The following is a 25,804-nucleotide window of genomic DNA, read 5'->3' on the forward strand; positions in this document are numbered from 1 at the left end:
CTGTACTCTTTGAAAATCAGAGTGGGGCTCCCAAGACTTTTGAAAATAAGATGCAATGTCCTGAAGTAGAAGATAATACCACCTTAATTCGGGCTTCGGGCAAAATGTTTAGTTTCAATATGAGTGAAATGCATTTCCTTCTGTTATTTATATGCTCCTTTTGAATCTTGATCATTTCTTATGATGTCAGCCTGCCTGATCCCCCCAAAACCAAATGGCCTCCTATTTTTGGCTGCTCCCAGTTCCACAGCAACCTCTTTAACTAGATCATATTAAAGGGTGGAGGTCCCATATTTTACTGAAAGCCTCTATGGGTATTTGCTTTAAACAGTTTACTACCTGAAGTTCGCTAACTAGTACCTATCCAGAAATGCAGGTGATATAATGCACTGGGAGGATTTCCTCTCCCTGCCCCCGTCACACCTGATTTTCCCCTAAAAGAAATCTCCCAGCCTATTATATCATCTCCACGGAAAGATGGGTTTTGTTATTACTGTTATTATTTTGTTATTACTACAATTTATCAACAGCTTTTCCTCAAAGCAATTTAGAAATATCTAAATTCCAAATGTAGTTCAAAAAACACAATTATTATCTCCCTCACATATAAACACTTTGGAGGAGCACTATTTATTTTGAATTAAAATGACATTGTCATTTTACACAGTAGAATAACAAAAGTAGAAAGGAAATGTTGTTTTTTGTTCAAATTGAATCAATTCTGATTTTATGGTCAAGGTAATCAGTGGTGCACTTTCAGGGAACTCTTTAATAGAACATTTAAAATTCGTTTCTACTATGCCTACATGTTTTATCTGTTCAACACTGAAAGAAGTTACCCTGAAGATGCCTGAAATGACTAGGATGTTCATTGCAAATGTTTAAGAGGAGCAGATATTTCTGTGGCACAGTGAACAGAGTTGTCCATTTTTCATGACCTTGTCTACAAAATAGGGAACATGGGTTTGTCTACCCTTCCTCCCAATTCAGTAATTTACTTATTCTTCTCAGGGAAGCCCTTGACTCCTCATCCAAACTTCAGTCAGTCATGGAGGCGAGCTGGCTTTACCCGCTGCCATCTGTCTCCTTCACCTCTGCTCAAAAAGGGAGGCAATGAAGGCTGGTGCCTGTTCAGATTTCTTGTCCCTGGAAGAGAATTCAGGTGACTCTAAAAACATTTTCTGAGATTATTCTCAATATTTCAGTACCAATGGCATGTATGTTTTAGGGAGTGTCATGGCCAGGAATTCAGAGACCCTCATGCAGACACACATAGTGTGATGGTCGGACAGTGATAGCTCAAATTCTATGAAAAATGTGGACAGTCCTCAGGGCAACCTGGAAGAGAGAAAGGAGGGACTTTATAGCCCCCTTTCCCATGCTTCTGCCTCTTATTCTCCCCCAGTGAGTTCTTCCATGGAAAAGTAACTGAAAATCTGATTTTCCCTGCTGGAGACATTTGTTCATCTTCATTTTACTTGTGGGCAGGATTACTGTGATTTACAGATGAAGATTTATGTGTATTTCTCCTCCCAGGATTCTGCTTGTTGCTCCTCAGACATTTTCATTCTGATTCTAAAGGGACCTTCCCCTTTAATCAAGCCCAGCCATTCTTTTTCCCAGGTACTGATTCTATATAGTCAGTTTCTTCCTCACTCACTGCTGCATCCTTCAGCAGACATCAATGGAATTATGAATATTCCATGCATGCGAAAAGCAAAGTAAACTCAAGACTTTATTCTAGAGTTTCAGCCATCTCTATTCCAGAGAAGAAAGCAGAAGTCCCAGTCCAGTCTGTAGCTTAAGCTAGCATGATCTAACTCTGTTTTACCAGAGAACCCGGCTATCAGAACTATGTTGCTTCACATCTTCTTTGGTCTGCCCATTGGTGTGGTGTTTTTCCATCTAGCTGGGCAAGATTGAAAAAAAAAAAAAAAAACAGATACTATTAACCTAATGATCTTTGGTGACTCTCACTGATGCTGGATTCTGGACACATTCAGAGACCTAGCCTGCCAGTGGTCCACCACCAGCGTTGCTCCTGCTTGGGTGTACAGCTTTCCTGAGCAGAACCTTATACAGAAGAATAAGCAATATAAGGAAGAGATCAAAGCTCCATAATTAACAACTAAGAGGAAGTTTCTGAATTCTTGGTAAGTCATAAGCAAGGGACCAATAGCTCCTGAAGATTTAGAGTCAAGTAGACATTCTAAAAGCCAGGGAAATAGTCATAAGGCAGGAAAGTCAGGGTAGGTGGATAATCAGCAAAAAGGACAAACCAAGCACCACCAAATGATATCAAGGAAAAGAAATGAAGAATTGAGGCAATTATCTGACCTAGACTTAGCTACCTCTATCCTCTTCTGAGACTACTAAGGAACAATACTGAGGAAGGCAGGCCTGGCATACTGAACATGCAGCTAAATGATAATACTTGACTTCGAGGTGTGTGGGTTTGGGATGGTAACATTTCCCAGGACATGCAGTTCTTTGGTAGCTGTTTTTCCATATTTCTTCCCAACACAAGTGTATGGCACTGGAGCACCATGAAGGTGATTCACCATAGCTCTCTCTATAAACTCAATAACCCTAGGAGAAAGCAACTATGTCATCCTTGGCATCAACAGAGCTGGGAGTCAAGGGGAACCTAGACATAGTCAAATATGCCTCTTAGCTTACTACTCCAAAGTGTAGTCTGAGGGCCAGTGGCATAGGCATCACTTGGTGTTTACTGGAACTGCAGTATCTCAGACTGTACTGATTCTGTGTTGCTCAGGAAGAATGACCCTCAAACTGAAAAGGATAGAACAGATACTCACAGGAGAAAACTGAAGCTCAAACCAAGGAAAGATCTCACAAACAAATGTGAAGCTGAAGCTGCTCTTAGTTAGTTATATTTTCTGTGCTCAGGAAAGTAATTTCCCAGATTCATCTGTTCATCTGCTGTCTTTGAGAAACTGAACAATGAATGTGATATGAGAATTCTGGAGAGTGGTAAATATCTTCACTTTCAAAGAGGAAAAAGCAAAAAAAAAAAAAAATAGAAATTACAAATTACATATGGACAAGTAAGTATGGACCATGTTTTATCAGTTATCAACTAGTTGGTAGGTAATTAAAGTAATAAAGGTGCCAAGAGCCAGCATGTGCATAAAAACAATGTCAAGCCACCTTGAATTTATTTCTTTTATTTAATTTTAGTTTTATTATTATTATTGTTTTGTTTCTTTTGTTTTTGATATACCAGGGAATGATTTGTGATGTCTCTAAATGTAAGGAAGGCAATTTTCAAGATTCTTATAAAAACTTGTAAATCAGGTAGAGAAATAGAAAGCTGATTGGGTGGTTTTAGATGATAGGATGAATAGTATAATTTCTGGCTAAGATAAGGAATAAAGGAGAGAAAGTTTGGAGAGGGAAATACAGAATTATTTCAGTTTTAAGAGATGGCTAAGGGATATTCTAGTAAAGATACCAATAAGCAGTAGAAAGTTTGAAATAGAAGCTACAAATGGCTAGAAAGGGAAAACAAATTCACTAGAAGGCAAAGATTAAAAAAAAAAAAGTAATCCATGCATTGAACAAATATTTGTTCATTCATTCAGTGTAAGGTGTTCTTCTAGCAGTGAATACACTAGAGTAAATAAAACAGAAAATCCCCTGCCCACGTTGGGCTTATATTCTAATGGGAAAGACAAATAGTAATCACAGTAAACAATGTAACTACACAGTATGTTAGAAGGCAATATGTGTTATAATTAAAAAAATAAATAAATCAGGGAAGGCAGTTAGGGAGTACTGCAGGGGTGGAGGATATAATTTTAAATGCATATCGTGGCAGGTGTGGGATTCTTGAAAAGGTAATATGTGAACTAATTATCTTAGGTAAACGTGACAAGAAGCTAAATCTGATGTTGGAATGTTATAGCTTTATAGGCAAAGCTCGCAATTGGTTAATATATATGTTGTGCAAATAATTCCTTTCAGACCTATGAAAATGGTTAGGTACCTTTCCTCTATCACTGCAATTGCCACATTACTTTATAATTATCTCTAGGTCTATCACCCCTCTATCCTCTGAATTCCCCAAGAGTGACAAATTTTTTTTGTTTGTTCGGCAATATGTAGTGAAGAAAAGAGGGGTAGGAAAAGAGAAGAAAGGAGGAACGAAAGGAGATCAAATGGAGATACATTCAAATATTTGGGGTCTTAGGGTTTTCTTGTTTAGGGTTTTGTTTTGTGTCTGTTTGTTTTCAGAATTTAAATCAATGTGAGTATTGCCCTTAAGAAACTGCCCACCAAAACTGACATAATGGACTTGATGCATTGATCCACAGTGTTGACAGTTTGGTCCCACTCTAGATTCCATAGATAAAACTACATTTGAAATACTGTGTTTTTTCCTAAGCAACATACTGTGAAAGGAGTAGTACTTTTGAGTATGGTGGGTACTTGTTCCTTTCCTCTGTTTTAGACCACCTTCTCTTTGTAGAACTGGACTTCTTCCACTTGTGTGAATCCTACATGATTTGTCCAGGGCTCATCATATCATCCATGTTGAAGGTCACCCAGAATAATCCAGGGTGGAGGTGTGGGGGGGAGGGCTGTATAATAAGAGACCTTTCCTTTTGGTAAAAGCAGGAAGTAAGTCCATTGCAAATAGCTGGAAGCCAACCATTTTTCTTAACATAACAGAGAAAAAAGTCCTTAGTAAGAGGTATTAAAGCCAAGCAGGAGAAAGCAGAGGTTTTAAATAAATAAAAACAGAGTACATCTTAAAGACATTACATTTGACTTCTGAACAGCATGGGGGTTAGAGGCACTGACCCCTTGTGCAATAAAAAAAAAAACTGCATATAACTTTTGATTCCTGAAAAACTTAACTACTAAGAGCCTACTGCTGACTGGAAGCCTTACTGATCACATCCACAGTCAATTAACACATTTTATTATATTTATGTACACACACACACACACACACACACATATATATATGAGATATACTATACCCTTACAATGAACTAATCTAGAAAAAAATGTTACTAAGAAAACCATAAAGAAGAGAAAATAATTTATAGTACTTTTATAGTACTATACTATAAAAAAAAATTCTCATGTAAGTAGACTCTTGCAGTCCAAACCCATGATATTCAAGGGCTAACTGTACTTGAGTCTGTTGAACCAACTGAGCCTGAGATGTTAAACAGATACAAAGAACAGATGTCCACCATACCCTGCAGCTCAGGTCATGATATCAGGGTCCTGGGATGAAGCTCCATATGGGGCTCCCTGCTCAGCGGGGAGCTAGCTTCTCCCTCTCCATCTGCCAACTCCCTCTGCTTGTTCTTGCTCTCTCTCTATCTCTCAAATAAGTAAATAAAATCTTTTTTTTTAAGAGAAAATAGGTTAAGCATCAAAAAGTTAATGAGGAGGTTTTTTTTTTTTTTTATGATGGTAGGAAAAGACAAGATCTTACTTACTTCATAGCAAAATACCATTCAATCTTTACCTTTATTGAGTTAAAAATATATATACATAATTCATGTACAAATTACATTTTTGAACTAAAAATTAAGAATTACATCTATTTGTCTTTAATTCTTTTTAATTTAGGAATCTTATATTAAGTATTTTACTTTAAAAAACAATAAAATCTACAAAAATATTCCTTTGTCAGTTCTAATTGAACTGTCTAACTGAATTTGCTTGGCTTCTTTGAAATGATTAACTCAACCTTCCCTTAATAATAGTTTCAGGTTTTTGCAATCATAGTTTAATCTTATGGATTCCTACTGATCTTCTGAAACTTAAGAGAGTTTCAAAAATCTCAAAATTTATTATTTAATTTGAAATACTAAAGAAATAGAAGCTATACAGGATTCAAACAATTTTATAAATGTTCACCTATGAATATTATATTCTATAAATATTGGGCAAGGGTGTCTATAAAATCAAAATTTACAGTAGAATTAGAAAATCAAGGCAATAAGATCATCTCTTTCTCATTAAAATACACAAATACATATATTTAAGAACCCAAAAATAAAATCAAGTAGCCACTTTTTGGCAACTACAACCTACTAAATTCAACCTAAGTGTACTGGAGTTGAGGATTACAGTTCCTTGTTTAATAATAACACTAATGAAAAGTCTTACGTACATCTGTACACCTATTTGTATAGGCAAATGTACCATGCCATCTTTTCTTCTCCTTCTAAATTTTGAGGTCTTCACAGTTGAAAAAGCAGGGAGGTAAGACCAAAATAATAATAAAAATAAAAATAAAAATAAAGAAAGAAAGAAAAAAAAATTTGAAAGTTTGTCTTTTAGGCATATGATCACTGAAGATTAGGACAGAAATGATCATGACTCTGCCTTAGGAATCATCATTTATCTATGAGGCAACAAGTTCCATTTCTCTGAGAACAGGAACAGGTACACAAATTTACCATGACTCCAAATCCAGTGCAGCAGCAGTAGTTTTAATTAGCTTAACTTCCTTGCCCCGCCTTTTAACAGACAAGGGGGTCTCTTTAAAAAGTACTGCTGAGTAGGTGCATAAACCAGTTCTATATGCCAAATGTAGAGGGTTCCTGCAAAGCTTGTGGGTATCTGTGAATGAATTCATCATTTTTTTTTTAAATATAACTAAGAAGAGAAGGGGAAAGAACAAACTCTGTTGTACTTACTGTAGCCTGACAGTGGTAATATATGGGTGACATAGTCTTACCCTTGAAATGCAAAAGTACTTTAGAAATTGGCCAGTATCTTATTGAAGTTGACTGATGACTGATGGAAGGTTACATAATACACTCTGCCTCATGCAGACTGTAAGGAAACCTCTAGCTGAAAAAATATGGGAAATTCTCTAACAAGAAAGTTCCTTCCGGCCAAGCTGATAGGGTCCCAACATTTGGATTTTAAAAAGTTACATGGAATTTCTATGATAGAAATGGTGCAAGATTTCAAATAAACAAGAAAATATTAACAATGTTTCACTTAGATATTTGCAATGAAATTGTCTGTGTGTGATGTATTTACAGCTTTATATTGTTCACCACTTTGCTTTGTTTTCACATTGTTTCCCTCTCCCTGGGATTTTTTATTCTAGTGATCACTAGAGCACTCTAAGATTTGCTAACTAATGAAGTAAGGTTTCAGTCTACTTAAGTAATCATCAGAAAGGTTGTTAACAATTAATAGACAAATGGCATAAAGCAGCATGATTGGTATGAACACTGAGAATTAACGGTTGGACCCTAGTTAACAGTCCTGTTTGTTGATTTTGTTGTTGTTTTTACTTTTGTGTCCTTGAAAAGGTCACTTAATCTTTTTGAATCTCAACTTTCTCAAGTAGAAATTAAAAGGATTAAATCACAAGACCTCTAAACTTCTCTTCAGCCATTATTTGCTAAAATGTGTAAGATATCCTGCAAAAATTAGCTGGATATCCCTGCAAAACTTTGCCATAGCTCTTTATGCCGGCAACAGATGGTAGACCATACAGGAAAATGTTTAGCATTCAGATTAGCTGGCTGGCTCCCGTAAAATAACTATAATAAACACTCATTTTCAGACTGTACAGTTTTTTAATCATTGAAAGGGCTGGACTAGATTTTAATTTAGTGACACCTGTGAGGAAAAAAGACCTCCCAATCAAGAAACCAGGTAAGGAATATTTATAGGAAAAAGACAGATCAGCTGGTTTTAACACCGTTAAGTAGTTATAAAAAACAGCCTTCTTTCTTTAAACCAAGTCTTTTTGTGGAAAGGTTTTTGATAACAAATTCAATCTTTAATAGACATGGATCATCCAATTTTCTATTTATTCTTCTGTCAGTTTTGTATGTTATCTTTTTTCAAAGAATTTGTTCACTTCATCTTAGTTGTTGCACGTGGCAGGCATGAAGTTATTCACATCTCCTTTATTTTTAATACGAGACTTTGTGTTGTATCTCTTCTTTTTCTGATCAGTTTTGTTATGACCTTACAAATTTTATTAATCTTTTCAAAGAACCAATTTTTGCTTTCTTAGCTTGCCATATTGTTTCTCTGTTATTTCACTGCTTTCTTACCTCTGTAAAGAATGTTACATGTACACTGAGAAAGAATGTATATTCTACTGTTGTTGATCGTAGTCTTCTATAAATGTCAATTAGGTCAAGTTAACTTGGTGGCTTGTTCAAATCTGCAATATCATTCTTTATTCTTTTTACTAATATTCTTATTACTAAAAGAGGTATGGGAAATTTTTCCAGCCATAATTATGGGGTTGTCATCCATTTTGCTCTTTAATCCCATCAAGTTTTGCTCTATTTATTTTTTTATTTTTTATTCTTTAATTTTTTAATTTATTTTCATCATAACAGTATTCATTGTTTTTGCACCACACCCAGTGCTCCATGCAATCCGTGCCCTCTCCAATACCCACCACTTGGTAACCCGACCTCCCACTCCCGCCCCTTCAAAATCCTCAGATTGTTTTTCAGAGTCCATAGTCTCTCATGGTTCACCTCCCCTTCCAATTTCCCTCAACTCCCTTCTCCTAACTCCCCTTGTTTTCCATGCTATTTGTTATGCTCCACAAATAAGTGAAACCATATGATAATTGACTCTCTCTGCTTGACTTATTTCACTCAGCATAATCTCTTCCAGTCTCATCCATTTTGCTACAAATTTGGGTATTCATCCTTTCTGATGGAGGCATAACACTCCATAGTGTATATGGACCACATCTTCCTTATCCATTCGTCTGCTGAAGGGCATCTTGGTTCTTTCCACAGTTTGGCGACCGTGGCCATTGCTGCTATAAACATTGGGGTACAGATGGCCCTTCTTTTCATGACATCTGTATCTGTGGGGTAAATACCCAGGAGTACAATTCCAGGGTCATAGGGAAGCTCTATTTTTAATTTCTTAAGGAATCTCCACACTGTTCTCCAAAGTGGCTGTACCAACTTGTGTTCCCACCAACACTGTAAGAGGGTTCCCCTTTCTCCACATCCCCTCCAACACATGTTGTTTCCTGTCTTGCTAATTTTGGCCATGCTAGGTGGTGTAAGGTGATATCTCAATGTGGTTTTAATTTGAATCTCCCTGATGGCTAGTGATGATGAACATTTTTTCATGTGTCTGATATTTGTATGTCTTTATTGGAGAAGTGTCTGTCCATATCTTCTGCCCATTTTTTGATATGATTGTCTGTTTTGTGTGTGTTGAGTTTGAGGAGTTCATTATAGATCCTGGATATCAACCTTTTGTCTGTACTGTCATTTGCAAAGATCTTCTCCCATTCCGTGGGTTGCCTCTTTGTTTTGTTGACTGTTTCCTTTGCTGTGCAGAAGCTTTTGATTTTGATGAAGTCCCAAAAGTTCATTTTCGCTTTTGTTTCCTTTGCCTTTGGAGACATATATTGAAAGAAGTTGCTGTGGCTGATATCGAAGAGGTTACTGCCTATATTCTCCTCTAGGATTCTGATGGATTCCTGTCTCACGTTGAGGTCTTTTATCCATTTCAAGTTTATCTTTGTGTACGGTGTAAGAGAATGGTTGAGTTTCATTCTTCTACATCTAGCTGCCCAGTTTTCCCAGCACCATTTATTGAAGAGACTATCTTTTTCCCACTGTATATTTTTTCCTGTTTTGTTGAAGATTATTTGACCATAGAGTTGAGGGTCCATATCTGGTCTCTCTACTCTGTTCCACTGGTCTATGTGTCTGTTTTTATGCCAGTACCATGCTGTCTTGGTGATTACAGCTCTGTAGTAAAGCTTAAAATCAGGTAACATGATGCCCCAGTTTTATTTTTGTTTTTGAACATTTCCTTCGCAATTCGTGGTCTCTTCTGATTCCATACAAATTTTTGGATTATTTGCTCCAGCTCTTTGAAAAATACTGGTGGAATTTTTATCAGAATGGCATTACAAGTATAGATTGCTCTAGGTAGTATAGACATTTTAACAATGTTTATTCTTCTGATCCAAGAGCATGGAATGGTCTTCCATCTTTTTGTGTCTTCTTCAATTTCTTTCATGAGTGTTCTGTAGTTTCTCGAGTACAGATCCTTTACCTCTTTGGTTAGCTTTATTCCCAGGTATCTTATGGTTCTTGGTGCTATAGTAAATGGAATCAATTCTCTAATTTCTCTTTCTGTATTTTCTTTGTTAGTATATAAGAAAGCCACTGATTTCTGTACATTGACTTTGTATCGTGCCATGTTTCTGAATTGTTGTATGAGTTCTAGTAGTTTGGGGGTGGAGTCTTTTGGGTTTTCCATATAAAGAATCATGTCATCTGCAAAGAGAGAGAGTTTGACTTTTTCATTGCCAATTTGGATACCTTTTATTTCTCTTTGTTGTCTGATTGCTGTTGCTAGGACTTCTAATACTATGTTGAACAAGAGTGGTGAGAGTGGGCATCCTTGTCGTGTTCCTGATCTCAGTGGGAAGGCTGCAAGCTTTTTCCCATTGAGGATGATATTTGCTGTGGGTCTTTCATAGATAGATTTTATGAAGTTCAGGAATATTCCCTCTATCCCTATACTTTGAAGTGTTTTGATCAGGAATGGATGCTGGATTTTGTCAAATGCTTTTTCTGCATCAATTGAGAGAACCATGTGGTTCTTCTATCTTCTCTTATTAATTTGTTCTATCACACTGATTGATTTGCGAATGTTGAACCATCCTTGTAGCACAGGGATGAATCCCACCTGGTGATGGTGGATAATATTTTGAATGTGCTGTTGGATCCTGTTTTCTAGGATCTTGTTGAGAATCTTAGCATCCATATTCATCAATGATATTGGTCTGAAATTCTCCTTTTTGGTAGGGTCTTTGTCTGGTTTGGGGATCAAGGTAATGCTGGCTTCATAGAAAGAGTCTGGAAATTTTCCTTCTGCTTCAATTTTTTTAAACAGCTTCAGGAGAATAGCTATTATCTTCTTTGAAAGTTTGGTAGAATTCCCCAGGGAATCCATCAGGTCCTGGGCTCTTGTTTTTTGGGAGGTTTTTGATCACTGCTTCAATCTTGTTACTAGATAGCAGTCTATTCAGGTTGTCAATTTCTTTCTGGTTCAATTTTGGGAGTTTATAGTTTTCCAGGAATGCATCCATTTCATCTAGGTTGCTTAGCTTATTGGCATATAACTGTTGATAATAACTTCTGATGATTATTTTGACTTCCTTGGTGTTAGTTGTGATCTCTACCTTTTTATTCATAATTTTATGAATTTGGGCTTTCTCTCTTTTCTTTTGGATTAGTGTAGCCAATGGTTTATCGGTCTTATTGATTCTTTCAAAAAAACCATCTTCTAGTTTCATTGATACGTTCTACTGTATCTCTGGTCTCTACCTCATTTATCTCAGCTCTAATCTTGATTTCCCTTCTCATGTGAGCAGTTGGCTTTATTTTTTGTTGTTTTTCCAGTTCTTTAAGGTGTAGAGACAGCTGGTGTGTTCTGGATTTTTCAAATTTTTTGAGGGATGCTTGGATGGCTATGTATTTCCCCCTTAGGACCGCCTTTGCTGTATCCCATAGATTTTGGACCAAAGTGTCTTCTTTCTCGTTGGTTTCCATGAATTGTTTTAGTTCTTCTTTGATTTCCTGGTTGATCCAAGCATTCTTAAGCAAGGTGGTCTTTAGCTTCCAGCTGTTTGAGTTCCTTCCAAACTTTTCCTTGTGATTGAGTTCAAGTTTCAAAGCATTGTGATCTGAGAATGTGCAGGGAATAATCTCAATCTTTAGGTATCGACTGAGTCCTGATTTGTGACCCAGTATGTGGTCTATTCTTGAGAAGGTTCCATCTGCACTTGAGAAGAATGAGTATTCTGTTGTTTTAGGGTGGAATGTTATATATATATATATATATATATATATATATATGAAGTTCATCTGGTCCAATGTGTCATCCAATGCTCTTGTTTCTTTATTGATTTTCTGCTTCGATGATCTATTTCTGAGAGAGGCATGTTAATTTCTCCTACTATTAATGTATTCATATCAATATGACTCTTTATCTTGATTAACAGTTTTCTTATGTAATTGGCTGCTCCCATATTGGGGGCATAGATATTTACAATTGTTAGATGATCTTTAAGAATGATGTAGTGTCCTTCTGTATCTCTGACTAGTCTTTAGTTTAAAATCTTTGTCTGATATGAGAATCGCTACCCTGGCCTTCTTTTGAGGCCCATTGGCATGAAAGATGCTTCTCCCTCCTTTCACTTTCAGTCTGGGTGTATCTTTAGGTTCAAAATGGGTCTCTTGTAGACAACATATGGATGGGTCCTGTTGTTTTATCCAATCTGAAACCCTGTGCTGTTTTATGGGTGCATTTAGGCCATTCACATTGAGAGTGATTATTGATAGATACGTTTTTATTGACTTTGTGTTACCTTTGAAGTCTTTCTTTCTGTAGATTGTCTCTATATTTCTGTTCAATGCTATTCTTAGGATTTTTCCTCTTTTATAGAACCCCCCTTAAAGTTTCCTACAGTGTCGGCTTGGTGGTTGCATAGTCTTTTAAGCCTTGCCAGTCTTGAAAACTCTTTATCTCTCCATCCATTTTGAATGTCCATCTTGCCAGATAAAGTATTCTTGGCTGCATGTTCTTCTCATTTAGTGCCCTGAATATACCTTGCCAGCCCTTTCTGGATTGCCAGGTCTCTGTGGACAGGTCTGACATTATTCTGATGGGCTTTCCTCTGTAAGTAAGGAGCCTCTTTGCCCTAGCGGCTTTCAAGGGATTATATCTACAATTATGATTCCTCAATTTGACTATCACGTGCCTTGATGTTTTTCTGGAATCTATAATCTTGGGTGAATACTGTTCGGCCTCTAGTACATGAATGGTGGTTCCATTTGTGAGATTGGGAAAATTTTCATGAAGAACTTGTTCCACTATATCTTCTAGACTTCTTTCCTTCTCCTCCTCTTCAGGGATTCCAATAATTCTGATGCTGGAACGTTTCATGGCATCATTTATTTCCCTGATTCTGTTTTCGTGGTTTCTAAGCTGTTTGTTCCAGGCTTCCTCCTGATCCTTTCTCTCTATCTGTTTGTCCTCCAGATCACTAATTCTATCTTCTGTCTCAGTTACCCTAGCTTTGAGAGAATTTAGATTAGATTGGAACTCATTGAGAGCATTGTGAAGCTCATCCCTAGTAGCTTTCAGCTCTGCCCTAACATTGTGAACATAAGTTTTGTTTTATTTATGTTGACTCTCTCTTAGTAAGGTATACATATTTAGGATTATCAGTTAATTCTGATTAATTGGCCCTTTTACAATTAGGAAGTTTCTGCCCTCTTTGATGCTGAAAAAGTCCTCGAAGTCTGCTTTGATGTTAATATGGCCACTCTAGCATTCTTCTGCTAGCTTTTTTTCATTGTTTATCTTTGACTATACTTTTACTTCCAATTAATTCATCTTTTACAGAGAACAGAGAGTTAGGTCTTGCTTTTTTATCCAGCCTGACGAACTCTTGTTTTTAAGTATACTGTTTATTCTTTATATTTACTATAAATGTTGCTACAGTTGGGCTAAAGTCTGCCATTTTCTATTTCTTGTTTATTCACTCAATATGTTCCACTTTCCTGTCTTCTTTTGGGTTAACTGAACAGCTTTGGGTATTCTATTTTAGTTTATGTACTTTTAGGTTTGCCTTTTTGTATTAGTGATTGCTCAGGAAATATGCATTCTTAACTTACCACACTCTATTTAGGATTCATACTGCTACACATAAAATTGTAACTTGCAAAAGAATAACTCTATTTCTTTTATTGTCACATATATTTGCATCTCCCTAACTTATAAGTAACATAATAATGTTATTATTTTGCCTTAAATGGTCAATTTTAAAGAATTTTTTAAAAGATTTTATTTATTTATTTGCCAGAGAAAGAGAGATCACAAGTAGGCAGAGAGGCAGGCAGAGAGAGAGAGGAGGAAGCAGGCTCCCTGCTGAGTAGAGAGCCCGATGTGGGGCTCGATCCCAGGACCATGAGATCATGACCTGAGCCGAAGGAGAGGCTTTAACGCACTGAGCCACCCAGGCGCCCCAATTTTTAAAAAATTTTTTAAATATATATTCTTTTGTACTGATCAGTACACATTTTCTATTTTCAATCTTCTTTATTTCTTCTTGTAGATTGAAATTCTCATCAGGCATAATTTCCTTTCAGCATGAAGAACTTTCTTTAATATTTATGAAGTGCAGATTAGTTGGCAATAAATTCTCATTTCTTTAACTGAAAATTGTTTTTTTTTATCCTCAATGCTGTGAGATAGTTTCATTAGATACAGAATTGTCAGTTGATATTTTTTTTTATTTCAGCCCTTTAAAGTTATAATTTTACTACCTCTGTCCTCCATCATTTCTGATGCACAGACATCCATCATTCTGAGAATTGTAACCCTCTGAATAATGTGTACTTCCCCGTCTGGTTATTTCCAAAGTTTTTTCTTTGCCTTTGATTCTCAATTCTGACTAGGCTCTGCCTACATAGGGTTTTTCTTGTATTTATCTTGCTTAGATATGATGATCTTAGATATGTAAAGATGTTTTTCATTAAATTTAGAAAAATCTCAGCTGTTGTATCTTCAACTATTTTTTCTGCCTCTTTTCTATTTCTCTTATCCTTTTGAGACTCCAATTTATATATGGTAGTCCACTTGATATTAAATGATAGGTCAGTCAGGCCTTGTTCATTTTTATTCTAATTATGGTTTACTGTGCCTCAGACAAGTTTCTATAGATCTACAAGTTTACTGACCTTTTCTACTTTCTTTCCCAATATATATCAACCCATCCAATGACATTTTCATATCAGATACTGTATTTCTCAGTTCCAGAATTTTTATTTACTTTTTATAGTTTCCATTTCTAAACTGTCATTCTCAGTTATTATGAACTTCTTTTCCTCTAGGTCCTTAAACATTTATAATAGCTGCTTTAAAGCTCTTTCCTCACAATTCAAACATCTGAGATATCTTTTTCTTTGATGTGAGCCAGATTTTCCTGTTTCTTCATGTCTAATATTTTATTTATTATATATAAACATTGTAAATTTTAGAGATTCTGGATTCTGTTTTTGTTCTCAGAGGAATGTCGATTTTTTTTTTTTTAATTCTAGGTGGTGGCTGAGTTACTTGTTTATCAGTTTTAACTTGTAAAGGCTTGTTTTCATGCTTTTGTTAGAAAAAATCAATTTGTTTTGTCCTTATACTAAGGTGAATCTCTTCCTCCTATGAATAATCACCACTTCTTAGGTGTTGGCTTTCTAAGACTTTCATGGAAAGACTGAGGTGTTCATTAAGTCCCCATCACTTGGTAGGACTTAAACTCCAATTTCTGCCTCCTTTCATGATGAATAGCAATCTGCCTAGGCTTTAATTGCCATAGATAACAAAAATTTTATTGTGTTCACTCTGTCCTTAGCACTTAAAATAGCAGGTGCTTGATATTCATTATTGACTGAATAAACTATCAGTATTAAAATAATATTTGGTGGATTAATGAATGGATGTATTACCAGTGAATAAGAAAACACAAGTATGAAACCTGTCCTTCTAAGAAACTTTGGGGTTACCTTTGTACAATCCCTTCTCTCCATCTCACTGTATAAACTATCTCACAAAATCAATAGTTTTTCATAAAAGTTTGTTAACAAATTTGCTACATGTAGTAGCATGGCAATCTAAAGAATCCCTCACAGATTCATTGAAAGGCATGCTTTTAGCGTAGTGAATTTTAGTATCCTGTTTCTAACACAAAAAACAGCTGAAGCATTACATTATAGTATTGTTACACTACTTTTCCCAGCTACTACATAGTAAGTTCCAGCCTGGTCTACTGAATGATCATTAATATACTCAAAACATTTTTTTTCTCCTTGCCTTAGTCAGAGTAAATGGAAATACTGAAAATGATATAGTAAAACCTTGAGCTTTCAACAATGTGCATTTCTTTAAACCCCATACTTAAGTCAAGATAAAACCCAAAATAAGCACATTAATTTATACTTTTCTGCTATCATATAAAAGATACACCTGGAAAAAAAAAAAAAAAAAGATATACCCAGGTCCTGGCTTTGGTCCTGGCTTTGGTTTGATAGGCTGTTGTTCCTTCTTTAAGATTTTCTAGAACAAAAGAAAGAAGAATAAACTTAGGTAGGAAAACAACTTCACTGTGTATAAAATTTTAATTTAATTAAGGTTCTGTTATCAAAGGGAGAAAGAACTATTCCATTTTAATATATATTACAAACCTAAACACTGATATAAATTGGTTAATTGTACTATGAACAGAAACATCCAAAATGGAGTCAGGAATGTCAAGGGCCCTAAGATGTCAGGAGCCAGGAGACCACTGGAGAAATGTATGACCTGAAAAGAACATGAATTTTAGGTTGTTCCAACCATAAATGGCTACATTCTGTTGCAGTTCTTAGAATGAGGCTCACATCACAGAAATGCAACTTAGCATTTCTGGCATAGTAACCTATTCCGGTATAGGTTAGTATACCAGCTATACTATAGGTTACTATACCATGTATAGTAACCTAAACCTGGTATAGTTACCTATCCTAAACAGACCAACATTAATTTTTACCCACACCAGTCAGAGTTCTTGCAAAACAACTTATATAAGCCTGCAGTTTTTGCCTTTATATGCTCTGTCATTTTCCTCCCACCTTAGTACACATTTTAGTTTCCTCCTGAGTCTGTGTCTCCTGGGTTGGAATTCCTGAAGACTCCAAATAAACTTTTGGTTTGTTTTGCAGCCTAAGTACTTGCCTGCTTGACAATACTGAGAGGAGTATGACCATTGAACCCCCTCCAGCACCTTTTGGCACTTCCAGTAAGCAAATAGACATAAATCTATGACAGAAGAGAATTTTTATTTGCTTATGTGTCCTCCGTCTTATAAAAAAGATTCAAGGTGCCCTATGAAAAATACAGTACATATGAAAAAGAAAAACAAGAAAATCAGGTTAAAGGTAAAATATGGATAGAAAAATATTGTCAAGTATTTTCTGATATTACTTGATGTGGCACACAGATTTGGCTCTCAAATCCCTAGTAACAAAATGTTATGGACAGAATTGTGTTCCCCAACAATTCATATATTGAAGTCCTAATCCCCAATATAACTACATTTGGAAGTAAGGTCTTGAGGTTAAATGAGGTCATAAGGGTGAAGTCCTAATCCAATAGAACTTGTGGTCTTATAAGAAGAGGAAGAGATGCCAGGACACATGTGCACAGGGAAAAGGCCAGGCCATGTGAGGACAACCAAGAAGCAGCCATGTATAAAACAAGTACAGAGGACCCAAGATAAACCAAATTTGCCAGCATCTTGATCTTAGATTTCCAGGCTCCAGAATTGTGAAAAACCTAATTTCTGTTCTACAAGCTACCCAATCTGTGGTATTTGATTATGGCAGGACTGGCAAACTCATACACAAAGTAACAAAGAAAACACAGTAGTTCTAACATTCATAATGTCTATAAGACAAGCAAACTTGTGAAAATTTCTTCCAGGAATTCCTCAGAAGAAGCCCAGTATAATGTGATGGTTACCTTCAACAGCATGTATTCAACAATTACATCAGAGTGTTTAATGTGGATTTTTTTAAAAAAACAATCTTTCAATATCAGTCAACAGTAAAAAGAACAACTCAGGAAGATGATTCAGAGTAACTGTTGATTCCCTCTCTGGTCATTCAACATGATCCAAAGGTTAAACTCATACCTAGAGGCATTGATGAATTGCATATCTACTTTGTAACCCTCAATGACAATTATTTTGCACAAAATGGGTTTTGAAAATAATGGTCTCAGATAAGAGGAATTTGAGGTAATCTTGATAAATGAGTAAAAGGTTAATGGATTTTGGATTGTTGGTTTTGTCTTCTTTCTCCCACTTTATAAGAAGTCAAGAAAAGTAAACATCTTGGTTATTGTTATATGGTATGCTCATGATACCACAAGGAAAATGCTTATTTTAGTTTAGCTTTTTAAGTTTCAAATATGTGTTTAACCACTATTTGACAAGGGAAGCAAAAGAAGTCTCTTATATTAAATCTCAAAATACATAAAGAATAAATTTAAGATGAAATGTGGAAGACAGTGTGTCTGTACTGCAAAACAGTATTAGGACATAAGAATAATGGTTTTTAAATATTTTAAACAAATTATAACTCTCTCTTTTAAAGTTAAATTCATTCTGTCTCATACTCTCTCTCAAATACAATCTAACTTGTATATGTTAATTTGTATTTTATGCCATTCATTTTTTAAGATTGAAGATTAACTCTCCTTCTATAATTATGTTAGAATGCCACAATAATCTTGAGAATTAGTTTGTAACATCTCTCAAGTACTTGTTACTTTTAGAATTCCCTGGTGATGTTTTCATTTTCAAAATAAACAATCATCCTCAGGAATAATATTGTACTTTAAAAAATTTATGTGCAACATGTAGGTGATAATAAAACATGAAACAGGACCTATATATTTTAATATATATATATATAATATATATATATGCATATATACATATATATATCTTAAGATGTTCCAAGGCATGCATTCATGGCTACAAAAATACTAATGACTACAAAATTAACTTTAACAAATATATTCCATACTTTAGCACAAAACAGTGTGCTTGGCCTGGAACACACTGTCTGTATGTGATACTACTATTTATGCTTGCCAACTTAGTATTTTTTTAACTGTTTCTTTCTTGGCCAAACTAACTGAAAGGGCATGTTCTCCATGATGAAGGGTGTCAAATGTGAAGGCTGCTGGGTAAAATATTCTCAGACAAACATTCCTGAGGATTCTCATTACTAAAATAGTCTCTGATTTTTTTCCAGTTACTCTCTTGCAACTTGATTGAATTCACAACCTTCATTGTGTCCTCTCATCATATCTAACAGATTTAGAAACTGGTTTTTTGTTTTGGATTTCTCTGGAGGTGAGAGGGGAGAGTGGTCTCCTTTTGGTGAAATTAACAGCAGTCCTTTTATTTAAGAAGTTCAGTGGGATTTTTTTTATAAGTCTTAGTTTTCTACATATTTATATATTGAATTTAAAGTCCATTTTGCCTTAATGTTTCAACTCAATTCTCTCTCAAAATCTTTTCTCTTTTCACAGGTACTACCTGCTTCTTTAAACTACTTCAAGCTCTTAGTCACTTGATGACAATGCATCTGGAGTGACACATTCTAAATACTTGATGTAAAATGTAAATTATTTATTAAGCCCTCGGGTCAAAATTTCAAAATTTTGTAACAACCTGTGTGTTATCTATTCCAAACCACTTTTCAGACTCCTTTGCCCCACATATTTTCTCAAATCCCATAATTTAACTGGTTCCAAGCTTACTTCTGATAATTTACACAATATTATTACACTTCCAGCTTCTTTTTAGAAATAGCTGTCTAATCCTTCAATTATCACCTTCTTTCCGCATTTTACCTTGATTTTTTTCCTTTTAACAATGCTATTAATTTCTCTCACAGTATAATAATTAAATTCTTGATTAACCACAGATGAAATATGGAAGAAAGCCTTTCACTTTGGATATTAACTCTAAGAAATATTTCTACATTACTTGTATTAGTGTGGAATTCTAGAAAATGTTTGCTATAAAAAGGTAATCTATAATTGGCATATTACACGCCCAATACCTACCCCAAATATGGTTAAAGGCTATTTACTGAGTAGCAAAGAATTTTCATAGTTTTACTATTTTTTATTTTTTTTAAAGATTTTATTTATTTATTTGACAGAGAGAGATCACAAGTAGATGGAGAGGCAGGCAGAGAGAGAGAGAGGAGGAAGCAGTCTCCCTGCTGAGCAGAGAGCCCGATGTGAGACTCCATCCCAGGACCCTGAGATCATGATCTGAGCCGAAGGCAGCGACTTAACCCACTGAGCCACCCAGGCGCCCAAATTTTCATAGTTTTAAACAGCTTTGTGACCAAACTAGAAGTATATATAAAGACATCATTAAACGTAAAATGAAAGGTTTGTTTAAAAGCAGGTAACTGTGAAGAGAAAATCATTGATAGCATATACTTATAAAATTACAATTACACATTAAAACATGTGAAATAAACTGAAAATCTTTTTCTGCCAGGCTTGACTATTAACACTTGTATTTCCCCAGCAGAAGTCAGTCAAGTCACTAGCACCTTCTGTGAAATAGTAGTGAGCCTTCTTCCTTACAGCGCTCCTGCTTCTTGTATAAAAAGTAGTTTAAAGAGAAAAATGTCAATACCCTTGCACCCATTCAGAGCCAGAAGGTACCAAATGCATCATTCTTGGATTTTTCACAAGTCAATATCTTTACATTATTAAATTTTAGAGCTTTCCCAAACACATACAAACCACAGGAGGGTTTTCAAGCCATAGATCCACCCGTAGAAAGTTATGATAGCCCAGGAAACACACACAGATTCCCAAAAATCTTCTCACGGAGCCAGGAGCCTCCATTTTGGAAGATGTTTTTAAATGTGGTATTTTCTTCACATTTCATAAGAGAAAATGGAGAAAATGGCCACTCTGTGGTGGGCATGGCCTTAAAAAGCTATTCAACTTCCAGATTAGGGAATACTGAAGAAGGTTACCCAGCAAAACACAGGTCATTTATTTACCAGTCACTAGACAAAGTTTCTTAAACCTCTAAGAGAAATTAAAACCATAAGAATTGTTCTTTTAGGGGCACCTGGGTAGCTCAGTGGGTTAAGCCTCTGCCTTCAGCTCAGGTCATGATCCCCAAGTCCTGGAATTGAGCCCCGCATCAAGCTCTCTGCTCAGCGGGGATCCTGCTTCCCCCCCTCTCTCTGCCTGCCTCTTTGCCTACTTGTGATCTCTCTCTCTCAAATAAATAATCAAAAATCTTAAAAAAAAAGAATTATTCTTTTTTTTTGTAGGAATTTAAGTATAACTGAGTAGATAACAAAAAGACTGATGAGAAGGACGGAACTAGATGGAGTAGTTTACATCCCATTATAAGTCCCTCTGAGGGTTGAAATCTATTAAAGATAAAATAGGACCTCTGTTTCTAAGAATAAGTTTATAATAACAAATCACAGCATAATACTACAATAAATTCTAAAAACAAAAAATGAGATATTTTAAATGCATAGTTGAACTCATGGGAAATTAACAGAATTCCTTTCTGGTCAAAAATAACAAGAATGTTGAATTTACTGTTATATTACATCTGGAGCCTATATTTACCTTGAGGATAGCATAGCAATTCCTGACAATCTAGAGCCTGGTTTTAATGAGTTACATTATAACTGCAGGACTGCAGTTGGAAGTCATATACTAGAGCCAGAGAATGAAAGAATGTCAGAGTTGAAGATACTCTTCAAAAAACCTTACAGTATAAACCAGGATAAAAATATTTCCTTATAGAGAGAGAAAAAAAAATAGAAAGATAAAGAGATACTATGAAACCACCCGCTGTCACGACCTTGGCCCTGGGTGACCTTGGGCTCCAAAACACCCCCATCCCTCAAAAAAATGAAAGGCAGAAGTTTAGAATGAAGTGGTCTCAGGTTGGTAGTGCTCCAAAGCACCAGGTAAAAGCAAACATTAATCATTTTTAAAAGAAAACAATTTAAACACAGGTTTCAAAGGATTCTTACAATAAAATATCAAGAAAATGAGAGACAAATGAAAAAACATCTGAGTTTTCAAAAACAACTGCAGCAGCCAGAAAATAGGAATGATAACATAAAAATGCTGAGAATGTACGGTTGAGGAAGAAAAAATAAATATACTATAAGTTGAAGTTTTCTGTACACTGACCCATACTAAATGTATGTCTAAAGGATGTAGTTCAAGAAGGAACATCATCCTAAAGGTCTGAAATATTAGATACAATGACAATAAAAAAAGAAAAGGGTGAGCATGTAGATAAACCTAAACAATTAGTACAAAACAAAATAATTCTGTGTAATTTATGAGGTTAAAAACAGAGAGAGAGGAAAAGTACTGGGGGAGATGGCAGTATAGGAAGACCCTAAATTCGTCCCATCCCACATTTAGTAAGGTATCATCCACATCCAAGTCAATAAACTGAAGAGTGATCGACGAGGGGCAGAACAAACTCCAAAACTAAATATAAAGAAGAAATTTCATCTAAAAGTTAATCGGAAAGGCAGGGGGAGGCTGCCCATGGGAGGGAGGGAACTGAATGCATGAAGAGGGCAGGAACCTTGGGATGACTAATCCCCATAATGTTTGATTTTGAAAGCCAGATGGGTTGAATTCCATGAGTTTGTAAAACTAGTGGGACGTGTAGCCTGGAGCTTTAAAGGTCTCCTGAATCATCAGTGGCCAAGTGGGAAGGGAGAGTGATAGCTGGGTTGCTACCCTTAAAAAGACAGCTGCCTACATAGAGAAGCAACTTAAAAACAGCAGTTTATACAACACCAGGGGCAAATGGGAGACAGATCTGTTCATACTGCTTTTGGAGTGTGTTGAGGGACTTCTCTAAAAATGAGGGAGCTGGCAGATGCCATTTTCCTCCACCACCCTCTAGCATAAACACAAAGCCACCTACAGGAGGCAGGGCCACATACATACACACTTGCTACTTAACCTGCTATCAGTGTGCCTCGCCCATGAGTTCTCATGAAGACTCACACATTCCAAGCCTGCTAGCACCAGCCCCTCCGGGCTTAGCACAAGTTTTTTAAAGCTGTGCATCCCATCCAGCTGCCCCAGGGCACAGCTGCCTCAATGAGCCCTGCTGAGACACCCTGCAGAGCCCAGCCAGTCAAACCCCCAGCTACTGTAGTGTGCCAGGCCCAGCTATACCCAGTCAAGGTCATGTGCCATGCATCCCTGGCCACAGCACATAGCAGCCACACTATTTCGGGGAATCTGGCATATTTTGCTAACACCACTGTACTGTTCCCAAGTTCACTGGTGGGCACACTGCCTCAGAGCTGGCCTCCCTGAGTCCTATTAACACCACAGAGAGCAAATAGAGCCCACAACAGGCAGTCAGTGCAAACAACTATGCTGAAAGCAAATGTGAATAAGATACAATAGCAGCCATCAGCAACAGACATAGGATATTTTCCTGGAGTGTCAAGTTCTGGAGAATAGGAGACACTGCCTTGCAGGGCACTATAGGACTTCTTTTCCATAAAGTCACTACTTTCAAGAACAGAAGACATAGCTGACTTTCTCAATACACAGAAATAGAGGCAGACAAAATGAGACAGAAAAATTTATCCCAAATGAAAGAATAGGACAAACCACAGCTAGAGATCTAAGCAAAACAGATATAAGTAACATGCCTGACAGAATTTAAAGCAATGATCATAAGAATACTCACTGGACTAAAGAAAAGAGTGGAAGACATGAGTGAGACCCTTAACACAAAGTTAAGGAATAATGTAGCAGAGATACAGAGCTGAATAAATGAAATGAGAAATGTACCTGAAAGGATAAATAGCAGGATCAAAGAAGCAGAGGAAGGAATTAGTGACACAGGAGATAGAATAATGGAAAGTAATCAAGCTGAACCAAAAACAGAAGAAAGAATTACACAAAATGAAAATAGCCTCAGGGGACTCAATGACTCCATCAAATATAGTAAGATTCATATTACCGGAGTCCCAAAAGAAGAGAGACAAAAGGGGATAGAAAATTTATTTCAAGAAATAATAACTGAAAACTTTCCTAATCTGGGAAGGAAAAGGATATCCAGTTCCAAGAGGCTCAGAGAACTCCCATCAAAATCAACAAAAGCAGGTCTACATCAAGAAATATTGTAATTAACTTAGCAAAACATAGTGACAAAGAAAAAATTTTTAAACGGCAAGACAAAAGAAGTCAGTAAATCACGAGAGAAAACCCATAAGGCTAATAGGAAATTTCTCAACAGAAACTTGGCAAGCCAGAAAGGAGTGGCATGATATATTCAACAAGCTGAATGGGGAAAAAGTCTGCAGCCAAGAAATACTCTATCTGGCAAGGCTATCTTCAGAATAGAAAAACAGATAAAGAGCTTCCCAGACAAACAAACACTAAAGGAGTTCCTGACCACTAAACCAGCCCTGCAAGAAATACTAAAGGAGCATCTTTTAGTAGAAAGCACAGACCAAAGGTGACACTATAAAAGTAGGAAACACAAAAGCAGTAAAAATGAACATTTCTATTTAAAAAAATGAGTCAAGGAGCTCACCAAAAAAAAAAGGATATAAAATATAATAACATATACCTAAAATGTGAGGAGGAGAAGAGAAAAGAATGGGTTCAAACTTAAGCAACCATCAACTTAATAGAGACTTAATATGCAGAAGATATTAAATGCAAACCCAATGGTAAGCATATATCAAAAACCACTAATAAACATGCAAAGAATAAGAAAGAAATCCAAATATATCACTAAAAAAAATCAGCAAAACATGAAAGACAATAAGACAAGAAAGGATCAGAAAACATTTTCAGAAACAACCACAACACAAGTAATAAAATGGCAATAAATACAGACCTATCAATAATTACTCTGAACGTAAATGAACTAAATGCTCCAACCTAAAGACATGGGGTAGCAGAATGGATAAAAAACATGTTCCATCAATATATTACCTACAAGAGACTCATTTTAGACCCAGAGACACCTGCAGATTGAAAGTGAGGGGTTGTAAAAATATCTATCATGCAAATGGATGTCAAAAGAAAACTGGAACAGCAATTGTTACATCAGATAACACAGACTTTAAAACAAAGACTGTAACAAGAGACAAAGAACGACACTACATAATAATAAAGAACCCAAAAGATGTAACAATTATAACTATTTATGCACCCAACACAGGAGCACTCTAAAATATAACACATTTAGTGGCAAAAATAAGGGAAGTAATCAGTAATAATACAATCATACTCGGGATTTAAACACCTTGCTTACATCAGTGAACAGATCATCTAAGAAAATCAACAAGGAAACAATAACTTTGAATGACATACCAGAGTATGTTAATTTTACAGATATATACATCATCCCATTCCAGGCACCTGGGTGGCTCAGTCAGTTAGGTGTTGCCTTTGGCTCAGGTCATGATCTTGGTCCCAGGACTGAGCCACATTTCAAGCTCCCTGCTCGGTGGGGAATCTGCTTCTCCCTCTTCCTCTACCTGTCACTCCCCCTGCTTGTACTCTACCAAATAAATAAATTATATCTTTAAAAAAGTTCCATCCTAAAACAGCAGAATACACATTCTTTTCAAGTACACATGGAATGTTCTCCCATAAAACCAGCCTCATCAAATTCAAGAAGATCAAAGTTATACCATGCATGTTTTCTGACCACAATGCTATGAAAGTAAAGATAAGCACAAGAAAAAAAATCTGGAAATATCAAAAATACATGGAAGTTTAAATAATGTGCTGTTAAACAATCAGAGGGTGAATCAAGAAATCAAAGAAGAAATTTAAAAGTACATGTAAACAAATGAAAATGAAAAACACAATAGTCCAAACCCTCGGGAATGCAGCAAAAGCTCTTCTGAGAGGGAACTATAATAATACAGGCCTAGCTCAAGAAGCTAGAAAAATCTCAAATAAGAACTTGATCTTATACTAAGGAAGTAGAAAAAGAACAACAAACAAAACCTAAAACCACCAAAAGGAAGGAAATAATATAGATTAGAGCCACCTGGGTGGCTCAATCATTTAAGCATCTGACTCTTGATTCTGGCTCAGTTCATTATCTCAGGATCATGAGATTGAGTCCTGCACCAGGCTCCACACTGAGCATGGAGCC

At 36.0% G+C, this 25,804-nt stretch overlaps 1 protein-coding gene across 1 annotated transcript in view; it reads right to left on the minus strand.

Moving 5' to 3' along the window:
- Positions 1-25,804, minus strand: part of IQCM (IQ motif containing M) — a 332,230-nt gene that overhangs the window by 170,320 nt on the left and 136,106 nt on the right. Inside the window, exon 11 of the mRNA XM_059410618.1 lies at positions 16,073-16,134. Within this exon, the coding sequence (XP_059266601.1) occupies positions 16,073-16,134 (62 nt within the window). The remainder of the gene's footprint in view (positions 1-16,072; positions 16,135-25,804) is intronic.

The sequence above is a fragment of the Mustela nigripes genome, chromosome 1 (genome assembly GCF_022355385.1).
Source record: "Mustela nigripes isolate SB6536 chromosome 1, MUSNIG.SB6536, whole genome shotgun sequence".
Classification (NCBI taxonomy): Eukaryota; Metazoa; Chordata; class Mammalia; order Carnivora; family Mustelidae; genus Mustela; species Mustela nigripes.